Source organism: Anomaloglossus baeobatrachus, chromosome 2 (assembly GCF_048569485.1).
Source record: "Anomaloglossus baeobatrachus isolate aAnoBae1 chromosome 2, aAnoBae1.hap1, whole genome shotgun sequence".
In the NCBI taxonomy this organism is placed as follows: domain Eukaryota; kingdom Metazoa; phylum Chordata; class Amphibia; order Anura; family Aromobatidae; genus Anomaloglossus; species Anomaloglossus baeobatrachus.
In genome coordinates this window covers 640,564,511-640,588,286 of record NC_134354.1, presented here as the reverse complement: position 1 = coordinate 640,588,286, position 23,776 = coordinate 640,564,511, and the positions used below count along the sequence as shown (strand labels likewise).

The following is a 23,776-nucleotide window of genomic DNA, read 5'->3' as shown; positions in this document are numbered from 1 at the left end:
TCACGTGCCGATTGCGCTAGAGCATCAGCGTTTTCTACGCTTCGTTATAGAAAGCGAACACCTGCAGTTCGTAGCGTTACCTTTCGGGCTGGCAACAGCCCCTCGGGTCTTCACCAAGGTCATGGCAGCAGTAGTAGCTGTTCTGCACTCGCAGGGTCACTCCGTGATCCCGTATTTGGACGATCTACTTATGAAGGCACCCTCTCAAGAGGCATGCCAACACAGTCTGGACGTGGCACTGAAGACTCTCCAGTGTTTCGGGTGGATTATCAACTTTTCAAAGTCAAATCTAACCCCGACCCAATCACTAACATATCTTGGCATGGAGTTTCATACTCTCTCAGCGATAGTGAAGCTTCCACTGGACAAACAGTGCTCGCTACAGATAGGGGTGCAATCTCTCCTGCAGAACCAGTCCCACTCCTTGAGGCGCCTCATGCATTTCCTAGGGAAGATGGTGGCAGCAATGGAAGCAGTCCCTTTCGCGCAGTTTCATCTGCGCCCTCTACAATGGGACATTCTCCGCCAATGGGACGGGAAGTCGACGTCCCTCGACAGGGATGTCTCCCTCTCTCAGGCAGCCAAGGACTCTCTCCGATGGTGGCTTCTTCCCACCTCATTGTCAAAAGGAAAGTCGTTCCTACCCCCATCCTGGGCGGTGGTCACGACAGATGCGAGCCTATCAGGGTGGGGAGCAGTGTTTCTTCACCACAGGGCTCAGGGTACGTGGACTCAGAGAGAGTCCACCCTTCAGATCAATGTTCTGGAAATCAGAGCAGTCTATCTGGCTCTGCGAGCCTTCCAACAGTGGCTGGAGGGCAAGCAGATCCGGATTCAGTCGGACAATTCCACAGCGGTGGCGTACATCAACCACCAAGGGGGAACACGCAGTCGGCAAGCCTTTCAAGAAGTCCGGCGGATTCTGACGTGGGTGGAAAACACAGCATCCACCATATCCGCAGTTCACATCCCAGGCGTGGAAAACTGGGAAGCAGACTTTCTCAGTCGCCAGGGCATGGACGCAGGGGAATGGTCCCTTCACCCGGACGTGTTTCAGGAGATCTGTCGCCGCTGGGGGATGCCGGACGTCGACCTGATGGCGTCACGGCACAACAACAAGGTCCCGGTTTTCATGGCACGGTCTCACGATCACCGAGCTCTGGCGGCAGACGCCTTAGTTCAGGATTGGTCGCAGTTCCGACTACCTTATGTGTTCCCACCTCTGGCATTGTTGCCCAGAGTGCTCCGCAAAATCAGGTCCGACTGCCGTTGCGCCATTCTCGTCGCTCCAGACTGGCCAAGGAGGTCGTGGTACCCGGATCTGTGGCATCTCACGGTAGGACAACCGTGGGCGCTACCAGGCCGTCCAGACTTGCTGTCTCAAGGGCCGTTTTTCCATCTGAATTCTGCGGCCCTGAACCTGACTGTGTGGCCATTGAGTCCTGGATCCTAGGGACCTCAGGTTTATCTCATGATGTTGTGGCCACCATGAGACAGGCTAGGAAACCATCCTCCGCCAAGATCTACCACAGAACGTGGAAGATATTCTTATCTTGGTGCTCTGCTCAGGGAGTTTCTCCCTGGCCATTTGCATTGCCTATTTTTCTTTCCTTCCTGCAGTCTGGGTTGGAAAAAGGTTTGTCGCTTAGCTCCCTTAAAGGACAAGTCTCTGCGCTATCCGTATTCTTTCAGAAGCGCCTGGCGCGACTTCCTAAGGTACGCACGTTCCTGCAAGGGGTTTGTCATATCGTTCCCCCTTACAAGCGGCCATTGGAACCCTGGGATCTGAACAAGGTTCTAATTGCTCTCCAGAAGCCGCCTTTCGAGCCTATGAAGGAGATTTCCTTTTCTCGGCTTTCACAGAAAGTGGCTTTTCTGGTGGCGGTCACGTCTCTTCGGAGAGTGTCAGAGCTGGCGGCGTTATCTTGCAAATCTCCCTTCCTGGTGTTTCACCAAGACAAGGTAGTACTGCGTCCAATTCCAGAGTTTCTTCCCAAGGTGGTATCTTCCTTTCATCTCAGTCAGGATATCACTTTACCATCTTTGTGTCCGCATCCAGTTCACCAATTTGAAAAGGGTTTGCCTCTGTTGGACCTGGTGAGAGCACTCAGGATCTACATTTCCCGCACGGCGCCTCTGCGCCGTTCGGATGCACTCTTTATCCTGGTCGCTGGTCAGCATAAAGGGTCGCAAGCTTCCAAATCCACCCTTGCGCGGTGGATCAAGGAACAAATTCTTCACGCCTACCGTTCTGCTGGGCTTCCGACTCCTTCTGGACTGAAGGCCCATTCTACCAGAGCCGTGGGTGCGTCCTGGGCATTACGGCATCAGGCTACGGCTCAGCAGGTGTGCCAGGCGGCTACCTGGTCGAGTCTGCACACTTTTACCAAGCATTATCAGGTGCATACCTACGCTTCGGCGGATGCCAGCCTAGGTAGACAAGTCCTGCAGGCGGCGGTGGCCCACCTGTAAGAAAGGGCTGCCTGACAGCCAGATCACGAGGTATTCTTTTACCCACCCAGGGACTGCTTTTGGACGTCCCAATTGTCTGGGTCTCCCAATTAGGAGCGAAAAAGAAGGGAATTTTGTTTACTTACCGTAAATTCCTTTTCTTCTAGCTCCAATTGGGAGACCCAGCACCCGCCCTGTTTTTTCTTAGGGTATTTGTTTTTCGGGTGCACATGTTGTTCATGTTGATAAGTTACGTTCTCCGATATTGTTTATCGGATTGAATTTGTTTTTGAAACAGTTATTGGCTTTCCTCCTTCTTGCTTTTGCACTAAAACTGAGGGACCCGTGCTCCCACGGGGGGGTGTATAGCCAGAAGGGGAGGGGCCTTACACTTTTAAGTGTAGTACTTTGTGCGGCCTCCGGAGGCAGTAGCTATACACCCAATTGTCTGGGTCTCCCAATTGGAGCTAGATGAAAAGGAATTTACGGTAAGTAAACAAAATTCCCTTCTTTCAGGGCAAAAAAAAATATAAGACAGTGCTTATTTTCGGGGAAACAGGGTATCAAAATGTAAAACGGCATAACGAGATAAAAAAAATTTAAAAATACCAAAATTACGGAATTTTGACCACCAAAAACAATCAGCAACATAACAATAAGTGGTGATCAAAACTTCACATCTACTAAAAATGGTACCTGTAAAAATGTCAGCTCAGGGTGCAAAAAATAAGCCATCACTGAGCCCCAGCTCCTAAAAAATAAAAAACGTTACGGGTCTTGGAAAAAGACACCAAAACCTACGTTTTTTGGTTTTTTTTGGAGGGGTTTTTTTGGTTAAACTTATGACTTTTTTTTCACTACCTAAAGGTACATAAAACTGTTTGATATCTACATACACTCGCTGACCTAGGGAATTATAATGGCAGGTCAATTTTACCATATAATGCACGTGGTAAATAAAAATAAATAAATAAAAAAAAAAAAACAATCATAGAATTGCATTTTTTTTATTTTTTTTTTTGCAATTTCACCGCACTTGGATTTTTGTTGTCCACTTTTCAGTAAACCATATGGTAATGAAAAAAAAAACAAGCCCTCCGAAGGCTATGTTGATGGAAAAATATAAACACTATGTTTCTGGGGAAAAAGGGCAGGAAAAAACAGGAAATTGCTGGTGGTGAAGGGGTTAGTGTGAAAGATTTCATGTGGCGCTATTCTGATTTGAGTCCCCCTTGTCACCGTCCCCTCTGCTCCTGGTAATCTTGACTTATTGGACAGTTTTCCATATCTGTAATTTGCGCTGTGAACCTCCTCGGTAACCCATGCTTCTTGCATGTGTGCTCCCTGCAGTGCGGCTCCATCAGTCAGTAACCCATTCTTCTTTTATGTGTGCTGCCTGCAGTGCGTCTCCATCAGTCAGTAACCCATTCTTCTTTTATGTGTGCTACCTGCAGTGCGTCTCCATCAGTCAGTAATCCATTCTTCTTTTATGTGTGCTGCCTGCAGTGCGTCTCCATCAGTCAGTAACCCATTCTTCTTTTATGTGTGCTACCTGCAGTGCGTCTCCATCAGTCAGTAATCCATTCTTCTTTTATGTGTGCTGCCTGCAGTGCGGCTCCATCAGTCAGTAACCTGTTCCTCTTGCAGGTCTGCTACATGCAGTGCGTCTCCATCAGTCAGTAACCTGTTCCTCTTGCAGGTGCGTCTGCTGCATGCAGTGCGGCTCCATCAGTCCCGGATTCCACTCGGAGTGGCAGAACAATTATACCCACTGTGCACCGTGTGCCAGCTTGGTCTGCTGCCCTGTTTGCCACCTAAACTACATGGAGGGGGATCTTTTGATACAATGTCAAAATTGTGAAAGGTAAAGCATGACTGGTGGGCTGTGATCTTGCGTCTTTGTGCACCCATGTATATCGCACACTAAGCCATTTTCCTTCCTGTGATAATCAGGTGGTTGCATGCGGTTTGTGAGAATCTGTTCACTGAAGAGGAGGTAGAAGATGCAGCTGATGAAGGCTTTCATTGTACATCCTGTCAACCATTCATTATAAAACCAATTGGTATGTACACATGTGCGCTTAGTTTTAGTGTCCTTTATTATTGTTACCTGCTGATCCGCATTAAATCCACTTTTTTCCCCGTACCTATATTCCACTAGTTCCAATAATCCTTCCACCAAGTCCAGTTAAGGTGAAAGAACCTGGTGAGTTAGTTGTAATCTTCTTCTTTTTGCCTGCCTCTTAGCACAATACTTTCTTCGTAAAGGACACCTCTCTTTTTGAGATAACGGCTTACGATTGTCTTTGTGTTTTCAGAGCCTCAGTATTTCCGTTTTGAGGGAGTTTGGTTGACGGAGGCGGGAATGGCGTTGCTGCGTAGCCTCACGTTATCACCTCTCCAGAAAAAGAAACCAAGGCGTTCCCGACTGAGTACTGGCGGAGAGATTTACTTGGATGGTTCGGAGCATGGTGCATGTGATGACAGGAAGGAAGGGGAAGCGGAGTGCGATGAACAGAGAGCAGACGGTGAGCCCTGTTGGCCGGAACGCGGGGCCTGCACATTCCTTCTCCATGTCCATATTTGCTCTTATGAATGTGCCCATTCTCATCATTCTCGTACGGCATTTATTTATTTTTTTAATTAGGTGGGAATAATGAGCCTATGGAGTGTGAGATTAAGTTAGAACCCCCTGGCACCCCTGAGCGTGAAGCTGGAGGAGAAATGGAGGTAATAAAAGGGGTTGAAGATTCGGATGATGTAAAGAAGAAGAAAAGAAAACCATATAGGCCAGGTAGGAAACAAATGGTTTGTGCTTGAAAAATACCTACATTTTGTTTAGTGTTTTTAGTTGCATTAGTGGGTCACGTATGTAATATAATTATTGTTTAGGAATTGGTGGATTCATGATCAGACAGAGAAAAACGCACACCCGATCAAGGAAAGGCCATGCGGCATTTTTGGAGGTCTTTCGGGAAAACCCGAACCAAGATATTCACCCAGATGATCGTGAGTTCCTTCAGGCTTGTGTGTACTCAAACCTTTCCCTGTTCTGCATCCTCCATTATACTAGCATAGTTAATAAATGACTCAAGCGCACCTTCCCCAGATCCCTAAATTGTATCCATGGAGTATAGGACTAACCTTACACTTTATTATTCACAGCCCCTCCGGAGGCACCTGCAGAAGGTGGCCCAGAGCCAGGGCCAACGGAGACCGAAGAGAAGAAGAAACGAAGGAGCAGAAAAAAGAGCAAACTTGAGGATATGTTCCCAGCATATCTGCAGGTGAATCACGGTATACTTATGGGTCGTCCATAGTGTAGATTATTCTTCTGAGTATCAGTTACTCATAATGTAATTCCTAAACTTCATTAATTACCCCTAGAAAGGATCAGGAAATTTTAGATTTTTCCACAACAACCTCTCTGAGCTTTTTTGTTTTTTACTTTTCTGTCGACAGACATATGAGAACTTGTTAGATGTCTAGTGTGGCACTATACTGTGTACTGATATGACCGAAACACAAGCCTATAGCAGGCCCTTGGCTGCCATTGTAAACCATTGCATGGCAGTGAAACTATTGAGTGCCAATTGACAGTGGCATCTAAATGGTTGTCAACCATTGGAGACAGATGCCGGCTATGAAATACGGCCGACATCAGCTGCTTGTGGAAGAAGCATCGCTCCTGAGCCCTTCACATTTATAGTCCCCTTTCCAGCATATTCACTTCCTAATGCGGGAAGGGGTTAACATTTTTTTTCGAATTCTGGTTGATAATACAGAAAACCGAAGACTAACAGGCCCCCATATATTTTCAGAAAGTAGGCATCTGGCTCCTTTACACTCATGTACAGTTGGAAGCAGAAGTTTATATCCATAAAGACACATCTGCATGTTTTTCTCACTAGCTGACATGAAATCAGAATAAACCTTTCCCGTTTTAGGTCAGTTAAGAGCCAAAATTATTACATTTGCCAAATGCCAGAATAATGAGAGAGTGTTTTACGACATTTTTTTTTTTACTTTCTGCTATTGTCATTTAGCTCGAAGGTGAGCAGAAGTTTTTTTTTTTTGTTTTTTTTTTTTGGCATTTTAAGTGTAAGATTGCAGAGTCTGAAAATAAGTACAAGTGTTATAGACCTTGTACTGCTCTACTTTCATGTAGAATCTCGTATGTTATATTACATATTTTGTTATTTTATTTGTTTGCCTTTAAAATAATAAATCAGGAAACTTATTCTGTCCTCTCACCATAGGAAGCGTTTTTTGGCAAGGAGTTGATGGAACTCAGCAAGCAAGCGCTTCTCGCAGCTCGTCCTGTCCTCCAAAAAGCAAAAAGTGTGCAGGGTGTACCATGTCCGGCATCTGGAGCCGCACTGACCCCACAGATGCCCCAACAAAACTCAGGTAACAGCCAATTGCTATTCACTTTCTTAATTGGAAATCTTTTTTTAGATATTTTAATTAAAATTGTAATGTGCGGTTGTGACATGTAACATTACATGCTGCTCTGTTTTTGGGTTCACAAGTAAATGATCAAATATTACACTTGTGTTTTTTCTTGTTGGTGCAGATATAGCTGACGTAGCAGACGGCAGCAGCGACTGTCACTGAACTGCTTACTCCATTCCACTGTCTACGCAGTTACACAATTCCTAATTACAAGCAGTTGTCACTCCTTAATTAGACGGCGTTCACACTTGCATTTATTGTGTTTATTTTGATCAGTAAGAACAATGTCCTCTAGATTGCCCTTCTTGCGATCCATAGTAATTGACCCCAGCAGACACCCCACCAAAAAAGATAGAAAATTCAACAAACCTCACAGAAAAAAGGCAGCTGCATTTACCAACACCAGACCCATTATTCTTGCACTGCAGAATGCCTGTATGATAATGGCGGAGGGAATACTGGTGCAAAATACTGATTAATCTACCTCTCACAGCCTACCAATTCATTGATGAGTGGTTGCTTAATAATGCACGCGGATAAGGCTTGTATAGGGTGACATTAGCAAAGATGGGCTGTAACACACCATGCACTTCACTTATTATTGACACCCATACAATTAGATTAGGCAAGCTGCACAGAATTATAGAAGTGCACCCCACAAGGACAGGGCGCATCCAGGCGCTAAGCCAGAGGTCCCCAACTTTTCTGACAGTGAGAGCAGAGCCACATCTAGCTCAGAGAGATGGTCGCGAGCAACGTCGAGCTTCCCGCCCTCACATTAGTGACACCCAGAGCCCCCATTACAGTATAATGACAGCCAAACCTTATCCACAGAAATTGCATTGAGGCAGTATACCAAGATAAAGGGGTATCTCACAAGTCACCATGTGTAGAACTGCTCTTCATAGCTGTTTGCTAGACTTGGTGCTTATGCACCAAGCTGTAAAGGCTGCTTTACACGGTACGACTGATTGTGCAATTTCACAATCGATCGTACCCGCCCCCGTCCTTTTTGCGTCACGGGCAAATCGCTGCCCGTGTCGCACAAAGTCGGTAACCCCCCGTCACACGTACTTACCTCTCGTGCGACCACGCTGTGGGCGGCGAACGTCCACTTCCTGGAGTGGGAGGGATGTTCGGCGTCACACGGCCGCCAGCCAATGGAAGCGGAGGGGCGGAGATGAGCGGGACGTAAACATCCCGCCCACCTCCTTCCTTCACATAGCCGGCGGCGGCCGCGTGACGCAGGTGAGCTGCTGTTCATCGTTCCCGGGGTGGCACACGGAGCGGCGTGTGCTACCACGGAAACGATGAACAACTAAATTAAATGATATTATGGAACCTAGCGACCAGTACACAACTCACGATTTGTGAGCGATACTGCGTCGCTAGGAGGTGTCACACAGGCCGGCATCGCCAGCGATGCCGGATGTGCGTCACAAAAACCGTGACCCCGACGATCTATCGCACGATAGATTGTCTGGTGTAAAGCAGCCTTAAGACCGCTGAGAGCCACACATCTTGGGCCCACGAGCCACATGTGGCTCCCACGCTACAGGTTAGGGACCACTGTCCTAAGCCAACACTACGGGGCCTGACTATACCCTGGAAAAGATGAAAAATGTGTAAAAAAATAAATGTATATAATTAAGTCGCCATCGATAAATTTCATGAGGAGTCAACAGGACCGATCTTTATTGAAAACCATTCTGACCGCTATCCTAAACTGAATCCATGATGGTTAATGTGTACAGAGCCTTAGTAATAGTCACTTCTAAAGGCTTTGTTGTTTTTTTTTCTCCTCATCCAGTGGAGACTTCAGCCGCCCCTAGTTCTACATTGCCTCATGACGATTCTGACAGTAATGAACCAAAGCTAGAAAATTCAGGTAAGTGATAACAGCTCTGAACTTATCTACAAAGCTCATCCACGTCCAATAAACTTGTCATTTTCGTATTTTAAGCTTGCTTTTTACCAAATTCTCAATCATTTCTCCTTACGCGTTTCAAGTTCTGTTATTCACCTGTTAATTTCATTGTAATTTGTAAATACTTGCCTGAGACCCATGAAAGACATTGAGTGAACCAGTCCCTTGGCCTCTACATGTAGTCTCTAGGTAACTTGTGCAATCCACATAGCGGCTGTTCTAGAGAAGCCCTAGTATAAGAAAGTCTACATTGTGCCTGCACATAGCCGGAATCTATGGCGAGAAGTGTCACAATGGAAAAGAAAAGACTCGCTATATATAAGTAGGATTAATCGTAATAACTGTCACTATTATCAAACAGAATGTTTAAAGGGAACCAAACCTCAGGATTTTGGTATATAAGGTGCAGCCAGTGCAGTACTGGCTGTACATACCATTAGTGGGCAGCTCGGATGTTTAGGCTGTGAAATCCATGTTTATTAAGTTTGAAAATTCATCTACTTTTTGATTGACGCGTGCACCTCTCCAGATAATATCCGGGCGGGTTATGCACATGTTTCCGGCCCCCCCCCCCTTCCGCCGCCTCTTTCTCCCTCTCTGGCTGTATGCAAATTTCTCTCTTCAGTTACACGGCGCCCGAGTTGGCGCCTGCGCATAGCGCTGATCTCCGGCGCCATGTTTTTGAAGCCCGCATTACACTGTTTGGTGTCTGAGAGGGCGGCGCATGCGCCCTCGCTTCTTCAGATCTCGTGACAATGAGAGCGTGCGCGGTGTCACAACAGGACTGGAGAACAGCTGATGTTACCGATTAGCTGCAGCAGACGATATCGTAGCAGATGTCTGCTGCAGCTAATCGGTAAGATCAGCTGTTCTCCAGTCCTGTTGTGACCGCGCGCACTCCCGCGGTCACAACAAGATCTGAAGAAGCGAGGGCGCATGCGCCGCCCTCTAAGACATCAAACTGTGTAATGCGGGCTTCAAAAACATGGCGCCGGAGATCAGCGCTATGTGCAGGCGCCAACTCCGACGCCGTGTAACTGAAGAGAGAAATTTGCATACAGGCGGCGAGGGGGGACACACCATTAATCATATGCATAACTCGCCTGGATATTATCTGGAGAGGTGCAAACTTCAATCAAAAATTCGATGAATTTTCAAACTTCATAAACATGGATTTCACAGCTTAAACATCCGAGCTGCCCACTAATGGTATGTACAGCCTGTGCCTGATAGTGCCAGTACTGCACTGGCTGCACCTTATATACCAAAATCCTGATGTTTGGTTCCCTTTAAGGTGGAAAAGCATGAAAAGACTGTCAAAGCCAGGCTCCAATATTAAGTAATGTATATTTAGGTAAGAAAGGAGTTAAAGGGGCAATCTATGCCATTGGAGGTATAAATTTGAAGAACTGCAATGACTCAGTGAGTGTGGATTTCGGCTAGTGTCTCTCCGTTTCTTTTGCCTGTCTTCTTGGGACGTGGGCATAGTTATTTACCTGCCCTCCCCTTCTCGCAGAGGAAGCGTCAGACTCCGAGGCCCTGAGTGTTGCTGCTTCTCACACTGGAGAGAGACTTCTGATGCCAGAGGGAGCCGTCGGCTCGGATCTGGAGAAAAGCTCCACAGAGGGTTGGTGCCAGACTTGCCCTAATTTTTCTAAATTTTGTGATGTGTTGGGTATGCAGTGGTAATTCCTCTGCATCGGGTCTCTCCAAACTTTCCCTTGCTGATCATCAGCTGTCACCTTCCCTTATGTTGTAATGTTACTCCGCATTGATCATTGCGGTCCAGCAATGTGTCGTGTTCTTGTCTTATCACATGTAAGGGGTTCAGAGCTTCTCCAGTATTTCTTGATTGCCTATTAGTTATAGGGACACTTGTAGCAGAAACAATATTTTTATTAATCCTTCTATGCTATGAATTTTATTTATTTTTTTTTTAATTTTTGACGTACTATGGCTTTTAAGGGAAGCTGTCACAAGGTTTTTGCCACTTAATATGAAAGCAGCATAAGGTAGGGGCAGAGATCCTGATTCCAGCAATGTGTCACTTACTCGGCTGCTTAGTGTATTTTTGATAAAAATCACTGTTTAATCAGCAGTAGATTATCAATAGAGGACTACTTGGCGTGCTGCAAGGTAGTCCAGCATATTCATGAGTAGAGGTGGGCGAACCCACAGATGTTTGGGTTCGGCGGGTCCTGGTGGACTTTTTTTTTTTTTTTTGTTAAAAAAAAATAAAATAAAAAAATCTGCATCGGGACTGGACTTGAACCCAAATATCTGCCTGGGCTCCAAATCCCATATAAATCTAAGGAGACCTGAACATTGTGCTGTAAAATGTTTGTACAAAGGTTTATCGGCATTAGAGCAGGACAGTTATACTTACCAAGTTTCCTGCAAGGCTGTAACACTACTTCCGGGTCCATTCATTAACCCTCATACTTATCCACTGCTTCCCCCACCCACCGTCCCGGCTCTGTGATTGCTTGCAGTTATACCGCACCCCCACCCTGTGTGATAGCGTCTGTGATTGGTTGGAATTACTTTCGCTGTCTACATCCCTATAGTGGTGTTAAAATAAATAAATTGTCGTATATTGCGAAATCCAGTGCAGGTAAATAATTCTGCAAGCTGCACTCCCTAGCCATGTTCTTATCTTGGCTGTGAATCAAAATGTGTGAATTCCCCCCCCCCCATGCAGCGGGTTTTGTTTTGTTTTTTTTTTTTTTTCTTTTAAAAGAAAAAACCCTGCGTGTGGTCCCCCCCAAATTTTGATATCCAGCCATGATGAAGCAGACAGCTGGGAGCTGGTATTCTCTGGCTGAGGGTGGGCCATGGTTAATGGGGGGGCCCCCCAGCCTAAAAATAACAACCTGCAGCTGCCAAGAATTGTCACATCTATTAGATGTGACAATTCCGGCACTTTACCTGGCTGCAGATCATAAACCATTTTCAACTTGACCAGTTTTCGTTTAAATAAGTATTTTTTAAAAATATTCATAACAATAAGATGTGCGATATTTGTTGCGTTTTTCAGTGCAGATTTGGCACAAAACCTGAAGTTTCCTGATGTCAGCACAGTGAATGAGATTCCTGAAGCCTTATGCACATGTTGAGTTTCTCTGACGCCTCATTGGGGGACACAGGACCATGGGTGTTATGCTGCCTATCCATAGGAGGACACTAAGTAGATGCAAAAGCATAGCTCCTCCTCTGCAGTATACACCACCTGTCCGGGCCAGGCAGTCTCAGTTTTAGCTTAGTGTCTATAGGAGGCACTTCCTTTTCAAGGTTTGTTATTTTTTGAGGGCGACGGTTTCCTTTTGGGACTGATCTCCCACTACCATCAATGGGCGGGAACGTGAAGTGTTGCCTACACGTACCCCCTCCCGCGACGCTGGATCCTGGGCTGGACGACGGGTTCCATAGACACCGATTTTCCAAAGCCCAGGGCAGAGGCACAATTCCTCAGCCCCTCTTTGCAGGCTCTGAGTTGAATATGGCATCAATTCCTCAGCCCCTCTTTGCAGGCTCTGAGTTGAATATGGCACCGTTGTGACCGGATACAGCAAGCTGACTCTGCTATTGTCACTGCCTGGATTGAAGCAGTGTTTAAGGTGAGATCCCCCTGACTGGTTTCCCAGACAAAGGGAGAAAAGGCTGTGCAGGAAAGGCTCCCAGGACATTTACAGTATTTATTATGAGGCTAATGCAAGGAAGAGAGCCCCAGGAATCCTGAACACACAGTGTTAAATTTTCCCTAGCTTGCTGGCTGGAGGAGGGGGAAGTCCCTCCTGTTTGCAAACTCCTGCACAGATAATTTCAGGAGGGAATGGCTAGAGAATCACAGAGCTCAGGGACTCACCTGTTTATTATCTGCTCTGTTTATTTGATCTAGCAGAAAAGGCTGATAACCAACAGTGACACACTGTGTGCTGACTAGAGGGAGAGGAAGGAAAACTATCGGAAGCTCCTTTCCCGCCGTTTTTTACTACCCACAGCGGGGGGGGGCACACTGACTACTTCTTCGCGCTCTTTTAGCGCTAAGACACCCCCCCCCCCGCGGGCGCGATAAGCCCCCCCGAAAAGTGTGGGAAGATCTCCAGCCATCGGCTGATTCTGGTAAGGTGCTGCTCACTGTAGCTCTGCTGACCATTGCTCCCCCTCCTGGCATACGTTGAGCTACCACGTAAACACACCTCTTCTCTCTGTGAGTCCTGTGCCCCTATAGCCCTCCAAGACCCCCCTGCCACCACCGCCGCAACCGTCAGCCCAGAGCCTAGGGCTCCCAGCCCACCGGAATGGGCACAGTTTCTGTCCCAATCCATGGAAACACTGTCACAGAACCTGGTGCTGGCTATGCAGTGTCGTCCTCCACACCCTTCTGGGTCCCTGGACGGAACGCAGCCTGAGGATACCCCTATGGAGGAGCCTTCTGAGGTAATCCGGGCACATGCTTCACCGGTTGCAGGGATCAGGAAAAGAGCACACGGCCAGGTGTCTCCAGCGGGCTCTCCCTCGGGAGCACACAGGGCAGGCTCTCCCACACGCTCCACGGCTTCTGAAGAGCTGGAGGAGGGAGAATGCTGTTTGTACCAGGAGGATTCCTTGGTTTCAGCCTCCCCAGATGATCAAACTGCAATAGACTCCCTTATAGCAGCAATCAACCAAACTCTGCATGTGGAGGATCCCCCATCCACTACCACTGACCATGCGGTCTCCTTTAAGAGGGCAAGGAAACCCCAAAAGGTTTTCGCTGATCACCCTGAGTTTCAGGATATCCTCACAAAGCAAAGGGAGAAGCCTGACAGGCGCTTCGGTAACCGAAAACTCATGGAGTCCCGGTACCCTTTTGCCTCACCTGCCCCTAAGGGCTGGGCCGATCCGCCCTCGGTCGACACCCCCCCCCCCCCCCGGTCTCCCGCCTTACCACAAAGACGCTCCTGTCTTTACCCGATTTACCCGATGGTTCCTCCATCAAGGACCCGACAGACAGACAGGTGGAGCACCTCGCCCGCTCTGCTTTTGAGGCTGCGGGTTTCTCCCTCTCGCCCTCCTTTGCCTCTGTGTGGGTCGCAAAGGCGATCTCGGTCTGGGCAGAATCCCTTAACACTTCGCTTGAGGAATCCCAGTTCACTCATACCTTCACAGAGGTAACAGCTCAAATTGCCGCTGCGGCGGAGTACCTCATGGAGGCCTCCATGGACGCTGCTACCTGCGCACCGTTTGCCGCCTCAAATACCATAGCCATCCGTAGAGCTCTCTGGCTCCAACAATGGCGAGTGGACTCTGCCTCCAAGAAGTCTCTCACGGGCCTCCCCTTTTTTCCAGACCGATTGTTTGGCGAACGTCTGGACAAGCTCATTTCTGACGCCACGGGAGGAAAGAGTACTTCCCTCCCCCAGCTGAAGTCCAGGACGTCCTTCACCAGACGTCCACAGTCCTCGTTCCGCTCCTTTCGGAACTCATTTGGTTGGTCGACACCCCGTGCTGTCCACGCCACCAGCCGCGGACTACGCAGGGACCGACCTTCTCCGCTCTCCCCGAAACCTACTTCGTCATGGCAGCCTAGACCGAAACAGTCCAGGACGTGGGAGACTTGGCCACGACGTTTTTCCCCCTCATGACTCCTTCGGCGCCCCGGAAGACACACTCATTGTAGGAGGTCGACTGCGGCTCTTTCAACACATCTGGGCTGCAGCCTCAGACGACAAATGGGTGCGAGACCTTGTGTCTTCCGGTTACCACATAGAATTTCGGACCCAACCCCCGAGTCGGTTCTAACAGCAGGAGTGATAATACCTGTCCCAGACGACGAGAAGTTCGGGGGTTTTTATTCCAACCTCTTTGTGGTCCACAAAAAGGATGGGTCAGTTCGACCCATCTTGGACCTCAAACACCTAAACAAGCATGTGCACGTACAGAGATTCAGAATGGAGTCCCTAAGGTCCATTATTGCATCCATGGTTGAAGGGGAATTCCTTGCATCCATAGACATCAAGGACTCGTACCTGCACATACCTATCGCCCCAGATCACCAAAAGTTCTTCCGCTTTGCAATTCAGGATTCCCACTTTCAATTCGTAGCTCTACCCTTCGGCCTTGCTACTGCACCAAGGGTCTTCACCAAAGTCATGGCGGCCGCCATGAGCGTCCTTCACGCCAGGGGAGTGGTCGTTCTCCCTTACTTGGACGACCTCCTCATCAAGGCCCCCTCCTTCCGCGACTGCTCAACCAGTGTACAGATCACTGTGGACACCCTATCCCACTTAGGGTGGCTAGTGAATCTGGACAAATCATCCCCGGTCCCATCACGATCCATCACCTTCCTGGGCATGTCCCTGGACACACCCGTCGGGGCTTGATCCTTCTCCCTCAGGACAAGGCGATCGCTCTTCAACGAGCGGTACACTGCGTTCTACGTCCTCCGTCTCGCTCCATTCGATTCAGCATGAAAGTGCTCGGCAGGATGGTGGCGGCTATGGAAGCAGTACCCTTTGCTGAACTACACCTCCGCCCACTGCAGCTAGCCCTTCTAGCGGCCTGGGACAAGAGCCCCTTCTCCCTGGACAGACATCTTCACCTGACGCCTTCAGTCAGGTACGCACTCCGCTGGTGGCTTCGGTCCTCATCCCTATCGAAGGGGAGATCTTTTCTCCCAGTGAACTGGCTGGTCCTGACCACGGATGCCAGCCTCCTAGGCTGGGGAGCAGTGTACCGGCACCACACTGCTCAAGGACGTTGGACGCCCCAGGAGTCTTCCCTACCCATAAACACCCTTGAACTCTGCGCAATCTTCCTCACGCTCAGAGCGTTCTGCCCTCTGCTAGCGGGTCGTCAGATTCGAGTCCAATCGGACAATGCGACAGCTGGTTCCTATATCAATCGGCAGGGGGGCACCCGCAGCAAAGCGGCTTATCTTGAGGCCCACAAGATCCTCAGCTGGGCCAAATCGATGGGATCAGTGAGATCAGCGGTACACATACCGGGGGTAGAGAACTGGGCAGCAGACTTTAAGGCGCCAAGGCCTGGCCGCCGGAGAATGGTCTACACTTCTGCACTCGCTGGGGCACACCAGACGTGGACCTAATGGCCTCAAGGTTGAATGCAAAGGTTCCCGCGTTCATAGCCAGGTCACGCGACTCGCAGTCCATCGGCGCGGATGCTCTAGTCTGCTCCTGGCACTACTTCCGCCTGCCTTACATATTTCCACCTCTACCCCTGCTGCCGCGGGTGATCAGGAAGATCAAAGCAGAGGGAGTCCCGGTGATACTGATAGTACCGGACTGGCCCAGGCGCGCCTGGTATGCTGAATTAGTACAAATTCTCACAGACGCACCGTGGCGCCTTCCAGACATCCCAGACTTGCTGACCCAAGGGCCCATTTCCCATCAGAACTCCAGAGCCTTGAAGCTGACGGCATGGCCATTGAGACCTGGATATTAACAAGAGCGGGATTCTCCCCCGCGGTTATTTTCACCATGATCAGCGCCCGAAAGCCTGCTTCATCCCGCATTTACCACCGTACGTGGAAAATCTTCCTTTCATGGTGCAGAGAAACTAACGTCCAGCCTATGCCTCTGGCCATCCCCAGAATTTTCTACTTTCTACAGTCTGGCTTGCAAGCGGGGTTGGCTCTCAGTTCCCTTAAAGGGCAGGTCTCAGCGCTCTCAATCTTCTACCAATGCCGCCTGGCTCAAAAACCGCAAGTCAAGACCTTCCTCCAGGGCGTTTCCCATCTAGTTCCCCCGTACAAACGGCCGCTGGACCCATGGGACCTCAACCTCGTTCTGGAACCCCTCAAGGAATCCTCCCTTGCTCTTCTGTCCTGGAAGGTAACATTCCTGGTGGCAATTACGTCCATCAGACGGGTTTCGGAGCTAGCAGCACTCTCTTGCCGCGAGCCTTTCCTGATCTTTCACCAGGACAAGGTGGTTCTGCGCCCCCTTCCGGATTTCCTTCCAAAGGTTCTTACCCAGTTTCATTTGAACAAGGACATTGTTCTGCTTTCATTTTGTCCACACCCAGTTCATAGGGTGGAAAGGTCTCTGCATTCGTTAGACCTCGTCAGAGCTCTCAGATATTACATATCCAGGACAGCCCCCTTTAGGAAAACTGACTCTTTGTTCGTCATTCCTGAGGGGCCTAAGAAGGGACAGGCAGCTTCAAAGGCGACTCTGGCTTGCTGGATTCGCTCTGCGATCCAGGAAGTCTACCGCCTGCAACTCAAGCCCATTCCTAGTGGGCTGCGGGCTCATTCCATGCGAGCAGTTGGCGCTTCGTGGGCCATTCTGCATCAGGCTTCAGTGGAACAGGTGTGTAAGGCTGCGACCTGGTCTAGCCTGCATACTTTTTCAAAGCATTACAGAGTCCATACCCAGGTTTAAACTGAGGCAAATCTGGGTAGGAAAATTCTGCAAACGGCAGTAGAGCACCTCTCTCAGTAGTCGCTCCAGGCTGTCTGGGACTGGTTCCTAGTCCTTGGGTTGTGTTGTCTTCTTTTGTTTCCCACCCATGGACTGCTTTAGGCCGTCCCATGGTCCTGTGTCCGCCAATGAGGCGTCAGAGAAAAACGGATTTTTGTGTACTCGCCGTAAAATCGTTTTCTCTTAGCCATCATTGGGGGACACAGCACCCACCCTGTTGCCCTGCGGGGCCTTGGTTCTCTCAGTACCTTATTTGGTTTTGACTCTTTTCTCATGTTCCTCTGTGGAGAAGTTTTTTACTGCTTTTTTTTCTCCTACTGCTTGTGTACTAAAACTGAGACTGATTGGCCTGGCCAGGGGGTGTATACTGCAGAGGAGGAGCTATGCTTTTGCATCTACTTAGTGTCCTCCTATGGATAGGCAGCATAACACCCATGGTCCTGTGTCCCCCAATGATGACTAAGAGAAAACGATTTTACGGTGAGTACACAAAAATCCGTTTGTTTTTTTTCTCCTTGCAGATTTGGTGCAGATTTACATCTGCAAAATTCACCCATACTAATGAAAATGGGAAAAGTCTGCAAGAAAAACTGAATCAAAAATATTTTTCCTGTCGAGAAGTAGAAATTTCTTCACTAAATACTTGTGTGCGCATAACCTAAGATTAATTATGACAAAAATGACTTAAAAGGAATCTGTCACCAGGTTTTTGTTCTCCCATCTGAGAGCAGCATAATGTAGAGCCAGAGACCCTGATTCCAGCAATGTGTCACTTCCTGAGCTGTTTGCTGTTATATTGATAAAATCAATATTTTCTCTGCTGCAGATCTAGCAGTTATACAGAGCTCATGAATAGTTATGGGTGAACCCGAACTGTAAAGTTCCATACTGGATAAATTAGTGTCTGTGCACGGACCCCGAACACTGAGTTCTCAGGGAACGCCATGTTACTGTTCACATGTATATTAGCAGCACTAGACCAAGATGTCAATTAAGGTGTGCTGAGGTCTGTGCTGAGGCAGGGGGACAAATGGGGACGTGTGACATTTCTTACTGTGAATGGTGGATCCTATGTTATCAGCTGTGTATAGCGCTGTGACCTGTCATTGTAATCCTGCGTGTGATAAGGTTTCTGAAAACGTTCTGGTAAAAACCGAGGTAGGAGTCTAAAATAACCAGTGTCCAGTGTGAAAATTACAAGATTTCAATAGATTTAAAAAAAAAATAAAAATAAATATAAAATAATCTAATATATAAAGCTCAGCGTATGTATGTGTGTATATATGTGTGTATGTTCTCTAAAGGAATCCGCACCGTCGCATTTACAATCACGAAATTTTGCACAGACGCCCCATGTGACCCAGGGAACGTCAGACTAGGTTTTGATGGGAAAATTTAACCCCGCGCTTTACAGTTATTCAACAAAATCCTGCCTCCATTTAACTGAATGGAGGTGGGAGCTACTGGCTATTAATAGCAACCGTCAGTGGTTGCTATAGGAACAAAATAAACTGTTAGTATAAGAAGCTTATGTGTGAGGTAATAAGATGTCGGTGGGGAGACTGATAGAGGCAGACTGGGGCAGAGAGGCAGACTGGGGCAGAGAGGCAGACTGGGGCAGAGAGGCAGACTGGGGCAGAGAGGCAGACTGGGGCAGAGAGGCAGACTGGGGCAGAGAGGCAGACACAGACTGATACAATTACAAACAGAGACATAGACACAGACTGATACAATTACAAACAGAGACATAGACACAGACTGATACAATTACAAACAGAGACATAGACACAGACTGATACAATTACAAACAGAGACATAGACACAGACTGATACAATTACAAACAGAGACATAGACACAGACTGATACAATTACAAACAGAGACATAGACACAGACTGATACAATTACAAACAGAGACATAGACACAGACTGATACAATTACAAACAGAGACATAGACACAGACTGATACAATTACAAACAGAGACATAGACACAGACTGATACAATTACAAACAGAGACATAGACACAGACTGATACAATTACAAACAGAGACATAGACACAGACTGATACAATTACAAACAGAGACATAGACACAGACTGATACAATTACAAACAGAGACATAGACACAGACTGATACAATTACAAACAGAGACATAGACACAGACTGATACAATTACAGACAGAGACATAGACACAGACTGATACAATTACAGACAGAGACATAGACACAGACAGCAACACACAGACAGAGACATAGACACAGACAGCAACACACAGACAGAGACATAGACACAGACAGCAACACACAGACAGAGACATAGACACAGACAGCAACACACAGACAGAGACTGGGAGAGAGACAGTTACTATCCCGGGCAACGCCTGGGTACTACAGCTAGTAATACATAAATGTCAAAACAGCAACCCAAATGTTACCATAAAATCTGTTGTTCTGACTTTATTTTCCCTTATAATGCCCGTCAGATTATTGTGCACTGATCGCCCCATGGTACCTTCTGCATGGATGCATTTCAGAGTTCACATGAACGGATAAAACATGTTTTCTCTCTCTCCTTATTCAGGGACACAGGACCATGGGGTGTATGCTGCTGTTGCCAGGAGGCTGACACTAGGCAAACTAATTAAAAATTAGCTCCTCCTCCGCAGTGTACACCCTGTGACTGACCAGGAACCAAGCCAGTTTTTTGCTTCGTGTCCTAGAAGGCGGACATGGGCCTGTTCTCAGGCTTTTTCCTTTTTCCCGGTTCGGGCGCGGTTTTTAGCCTACGAACCGCTCTTCTGTTATATTCAATTGCAGATCTGGGTGACAGGGTGTTCCACACTCCTGCTCTCCCCCTCGGCGGGAAGAGTCAAAGGGTGGCTTCGCCGTCTATTCTCTCCCCTCATCCAAGGTGGTCGGACAATCCATGCTCTGCATCACCCTGGTGCCCAGAGTTCCCCATATCTACGTCCGCCCAGGCTCCCCACTTGTCGCGCTTCCAGGCAAGCGGCGCCGAGAATGGTGACGTTCGGCAGTTCCCGGACCTGGATTCAAGTCTGCCGACCGCCTACCTGCAGCGTGGTGCAGCAGAGCCAAAGTCTGTTTCCTCCAGGTTTCCAACCCAGTCGGTGCGGCATTCCATGGACCTTCTGGACTCAGATTGGGAGCATCATCCTCTCCAGGCAGGTCTGGATTAGCGTTGGAGAGGCGGGGGAGAGGGTCTCCCTGCATCAGCGACGGCTGCACCGCAGCGTTGCACTGTCCCCGGCCCGTTACTAATTTAGTCCCCGGCTTCGGCCTAGCACGGGTGGTTGCCACGCCCCCGCAAGTGAGGGGGCCACTTCCAATCAGCCTGGAATGCAAGCCCCACAAATTCCACCCTGGCTTCAGCCTAGCACATATGCTAGCCATGCCCCTGCAAGGGTGGGGGCTGCTTCCTCTCTTCCACTCAGCCTGGAATGCAAGCCTGAGAAGTTTCGCCCCCACAAGAGTGGGGGCTCTATCCGCTCCTCATAACTCTGCAGGAACACAGGAAATTTTTTTCGCGGGCTGTCTTCCCACTTTGGCGCCCTCAGGCTGCGGATACGGCCACGAAACAGGGCAGTGCACAGCAGCGCCATCTTGCAGAATCGACTTTTCTCTATCGTTTCATTGGGGGACACAGGACCATGGGTTATGCTGCTGTCACTAGGAGGCTGACACTAAGTAAACATAAAAAAGTTAGCTCCTCCCTAGCAGCATACACCCCGAGCCGGAGGCGGGCTCAGATCAGTTTTTAGCTTAGTGTCGTAGGAGGCTGATGTGGGCCGTCTCGGCCCCCCTCAGCCATGTATGTTTTTGCGCTTTTTTATTTATTTTTTTTCGGCGCCGCTCATCGCTCTCATACCTGTCGTCTTCTTCTCTGCAGGTATTCGCTTCACTCATTCTCCGCAGCCCCGTGGGTACCGCTCCCCAGGGTCGCAGGGGCTTGAGACTTCGGGGCCCTCTCCCCCGCCCGTCCCCGTGGTACCACTCCCGGGGGTGCGCGTGTGGGCAGGTTGTTTTGTGGGCACCCCTGATTCGCCCTGAGGTATCACCCCAAAGGGCGTACAGGGGAATACAGCAGGGATGGAACCTCAGCAGCGTTTGTGATAGATGGGGCCCTGTCACGCTGCCTTCTCCTGATAGGGGGCTGTCTACCCCCATCATGATGCCTACTACCCTGCCTTCAGCACGCTCTCCCCCGGAGCCTTCCTGGACGAGCAGCGCTGTTCACAGGCAGGGCCAGGGAGCTCTGCCTGCACCGCATCCATCGCTGAGCCGGCGCCGCCGATTGCAGGTAGGATCCGACTTCCCTGCTCTTTCCCCCGGCCCCCTCCATAAATTTAGTCCCCGGCTTCGGCCTAGTCGCTCCTGCGTCCTAGCCACGCCCCCGCTGCATGCTATTGGCCCCCGGTCGTCTCCCTCTGTACCTCCCACTGCTCTGCCTCCTGGCAGATGGTGGGGGCTGTGAATCCTCCAGACTTTTCGCGCCGGAATCCTGCTCCTCCCCCAGCCTCCTCCAGCGTCCCCTCTCCATTTTAGCCTGCCTCTGGTCCCCTGAGGCTGCAGCACGCCGGCGTTCTGAGTTTTCTGGCCAGCTCATTCCTGGACTCCACTTCTGGACTGGTGGGCAGCACGCAGGACCTGGGTAAGCTCTGCTCCTAAGGAGTATTCCTCACTAGGTAGCATTCTCTGAGTTTAGGGACGAGTTAACCCTCTCCTGTCTCCTTCCTAGCAGCCACCAGGGAGAGTACCTGTGTGCACCATGCCTAAGGCTAAGCCCACCCAATCCAAGCAGGCCCCCTTTGCACTATTTTTTGCATGCTCCTCCTGCAGCTCCAAATTTTCCCAGGGTCAGGACGCCCCACTATGCTCCGTCTGTTCTACAGACGCGCAGCCTCCGCAGGACTCCGCGGCCGACGCTTCTGATACCGCAGACGCCACAGCGCCATATGCTGCAGGGCCCTGCGTCCCGCCCCCCCCCGACTGGCTAGCGTCCCTGTCCCAGTCCGTAGATTCCCTCTCTGAGGCTTCTCGGACCATCGCGCAAGCTCTACGCCTGCTGCCGACGCTCGCCCAGATTCCCGCAGACCCGGCGCAATTGCCCCCGGAGCAGGTGAGCCCCGTTGCAGGGTCCTCCTCTGCTGCTCAGAAACGGACCCGCCGGGTCTCGTCCTCAGACTCTTCCCAGGTTTCACCTTCATCCCCAGGTCCAGACCGTCAGTCCTCCAGGGAGGCTTCTGACTGCTCCGAGGATGATTCCGATGCGGTACCCCTACAGGACTCAGAGCAGGCGGCCGATATTCGGCACATGGTAAATAGTCTGATAGAAGCAGTAAACCAGACCTTGAAGGTACAGGTGGACCCAGTCTCCTCCCAGAGCACCCAGGTCTCCTTTAAGCGGGTGAAGCGGGCCCAGAACACATTCAGCGGACATCCAGAATTCGCTGAGTTACTGCGCAGCCACAGGCAACAGCCGGACAGGGTATTTACCAGCGGTAAGTCCATCGATTTGCATTATCCCTTTCCTGAGGGTCTTCGAAAGGATTGGGCAGGTTCCCCTGTGGTTGACCCCCCAGTCTCCCGCCTGTCTTCTCACACAGTCCTTCCACTCACTAACGGTACGTCTCTCAAAGATCCTACGGACCGTACTATTGACAGGTTGGCCCGTTCCGCCTTCGAGGCAGCGGGCTCATCCCTCTCTCCGGCCTTCGCCTCGGTTTGGGTGGCGAAGGCCCTGATGTCCTGGGCGGACACGCTACGCGGCGGTCTCCGCGCCATTCCTACCAATCCGGACCTGGTTCCCATCGCCTCGCAGATTTCCCTCGCCGGTGAGTACTTGCTCAATGCAGCCCTGGCGTCTGCAAGTTGCGCGACCCAGGCCGCCAGCAACAATGTGGCCATCCGTCGAGCCCTTTGGCTCCGCTCCTGGAACGCGGATGCGGCCTCTAAGAAGTCACTAACTTCCCTGCCCTTCCTAGGGGAGCGTCTCTTCGGAGATAGGCTGGACCAGCTGATCTCCGATGCAACGGGAGGAAAGAGTACATCTCTCCCCCAATTGCGCCCCAAGCGCTTCCAGAATCGGCGCTCCACCGCTCGTTTCCGGTCCTTTCGCAGCTTCAGCTACAATCCCCAGCCGCGGAAAAGCCGCTCCCCTCCGAGAGACAGGAAGACCCCGTCATTCAAGACCAATCCCGCCTGGCGTTCACGCCCCCGCCAGTCCACGAGATCCTCTTCTGGTTACCGCCGTCGTTCCTCCAAGTGACTCGCGGTCGGCGCGCAACAGCGCCAGACTTGTGGGAGGGCGCCTGTCTCGTTTTCAGCATGTGTGGATCCCCCTGACCGCCGATGCCTGGGTCAGAGAGATCATCACATCAGGCTACAAAATAGAATTCGAGGCAAAGCCACCGAGACGTTTTTTCCTATCTCGCCCTCCCGAGTCTACCGCGCGGGCTCGCGCGTTCTTTCACTCCATAGACTCCCTCCTCCGAAC

The 23,776-nt window shown here is 49.8% G+C and overlaps 1 protein-coding gene across 1 annotated transcript in view; it reads left to right on the top strand.

The window, feature by feature from the left end:
* KMT2D (lysine methyltransferase 2D) overlaps positions 1–23,776 on the top strand; it is a 385,659-nt gene that overhangs the window by 140,373 nt on the left and 221,510 nt on the right. Inside the window, exons 16-25 of the mRNA XM_075333879.1 lie at positions 4,151–4,315; positions 4,405–4,514; positions 4,613–4,657; positions 4,770–4,979; positions 5,099–5,245; positions 5,344–5,460; positions 5,617–5,738; positions 6,711–6,861; positions 8,717–8,794; positions 10,350–10,460. Of these exons, the coding sequence (XP_075189994.1) occupies positions 4,151–4,315; positions 4,405–4,514; positions 4,613–4,657; positions 4,770–4,979; positions 5,099–5,245; positions 5,344–5,460; positions 5,617–5,738; positions 6,711–6,861; positions 8,717–8,794; positions 10,350–10,460 (1,256 nt within the window). The remainder of the gene's footprint in view (positions 1–4,150; positions 4,316–4,404; positions 4,515–4,612; positions 4,658–4,769; positions 4,980–5,098; positions 5,246–5,343; positions 5,461–5,616; positions 5,739–6,710; positions 6,862–8,716; positions 8,795–10,349; positions 10,461–23,776) is intronic.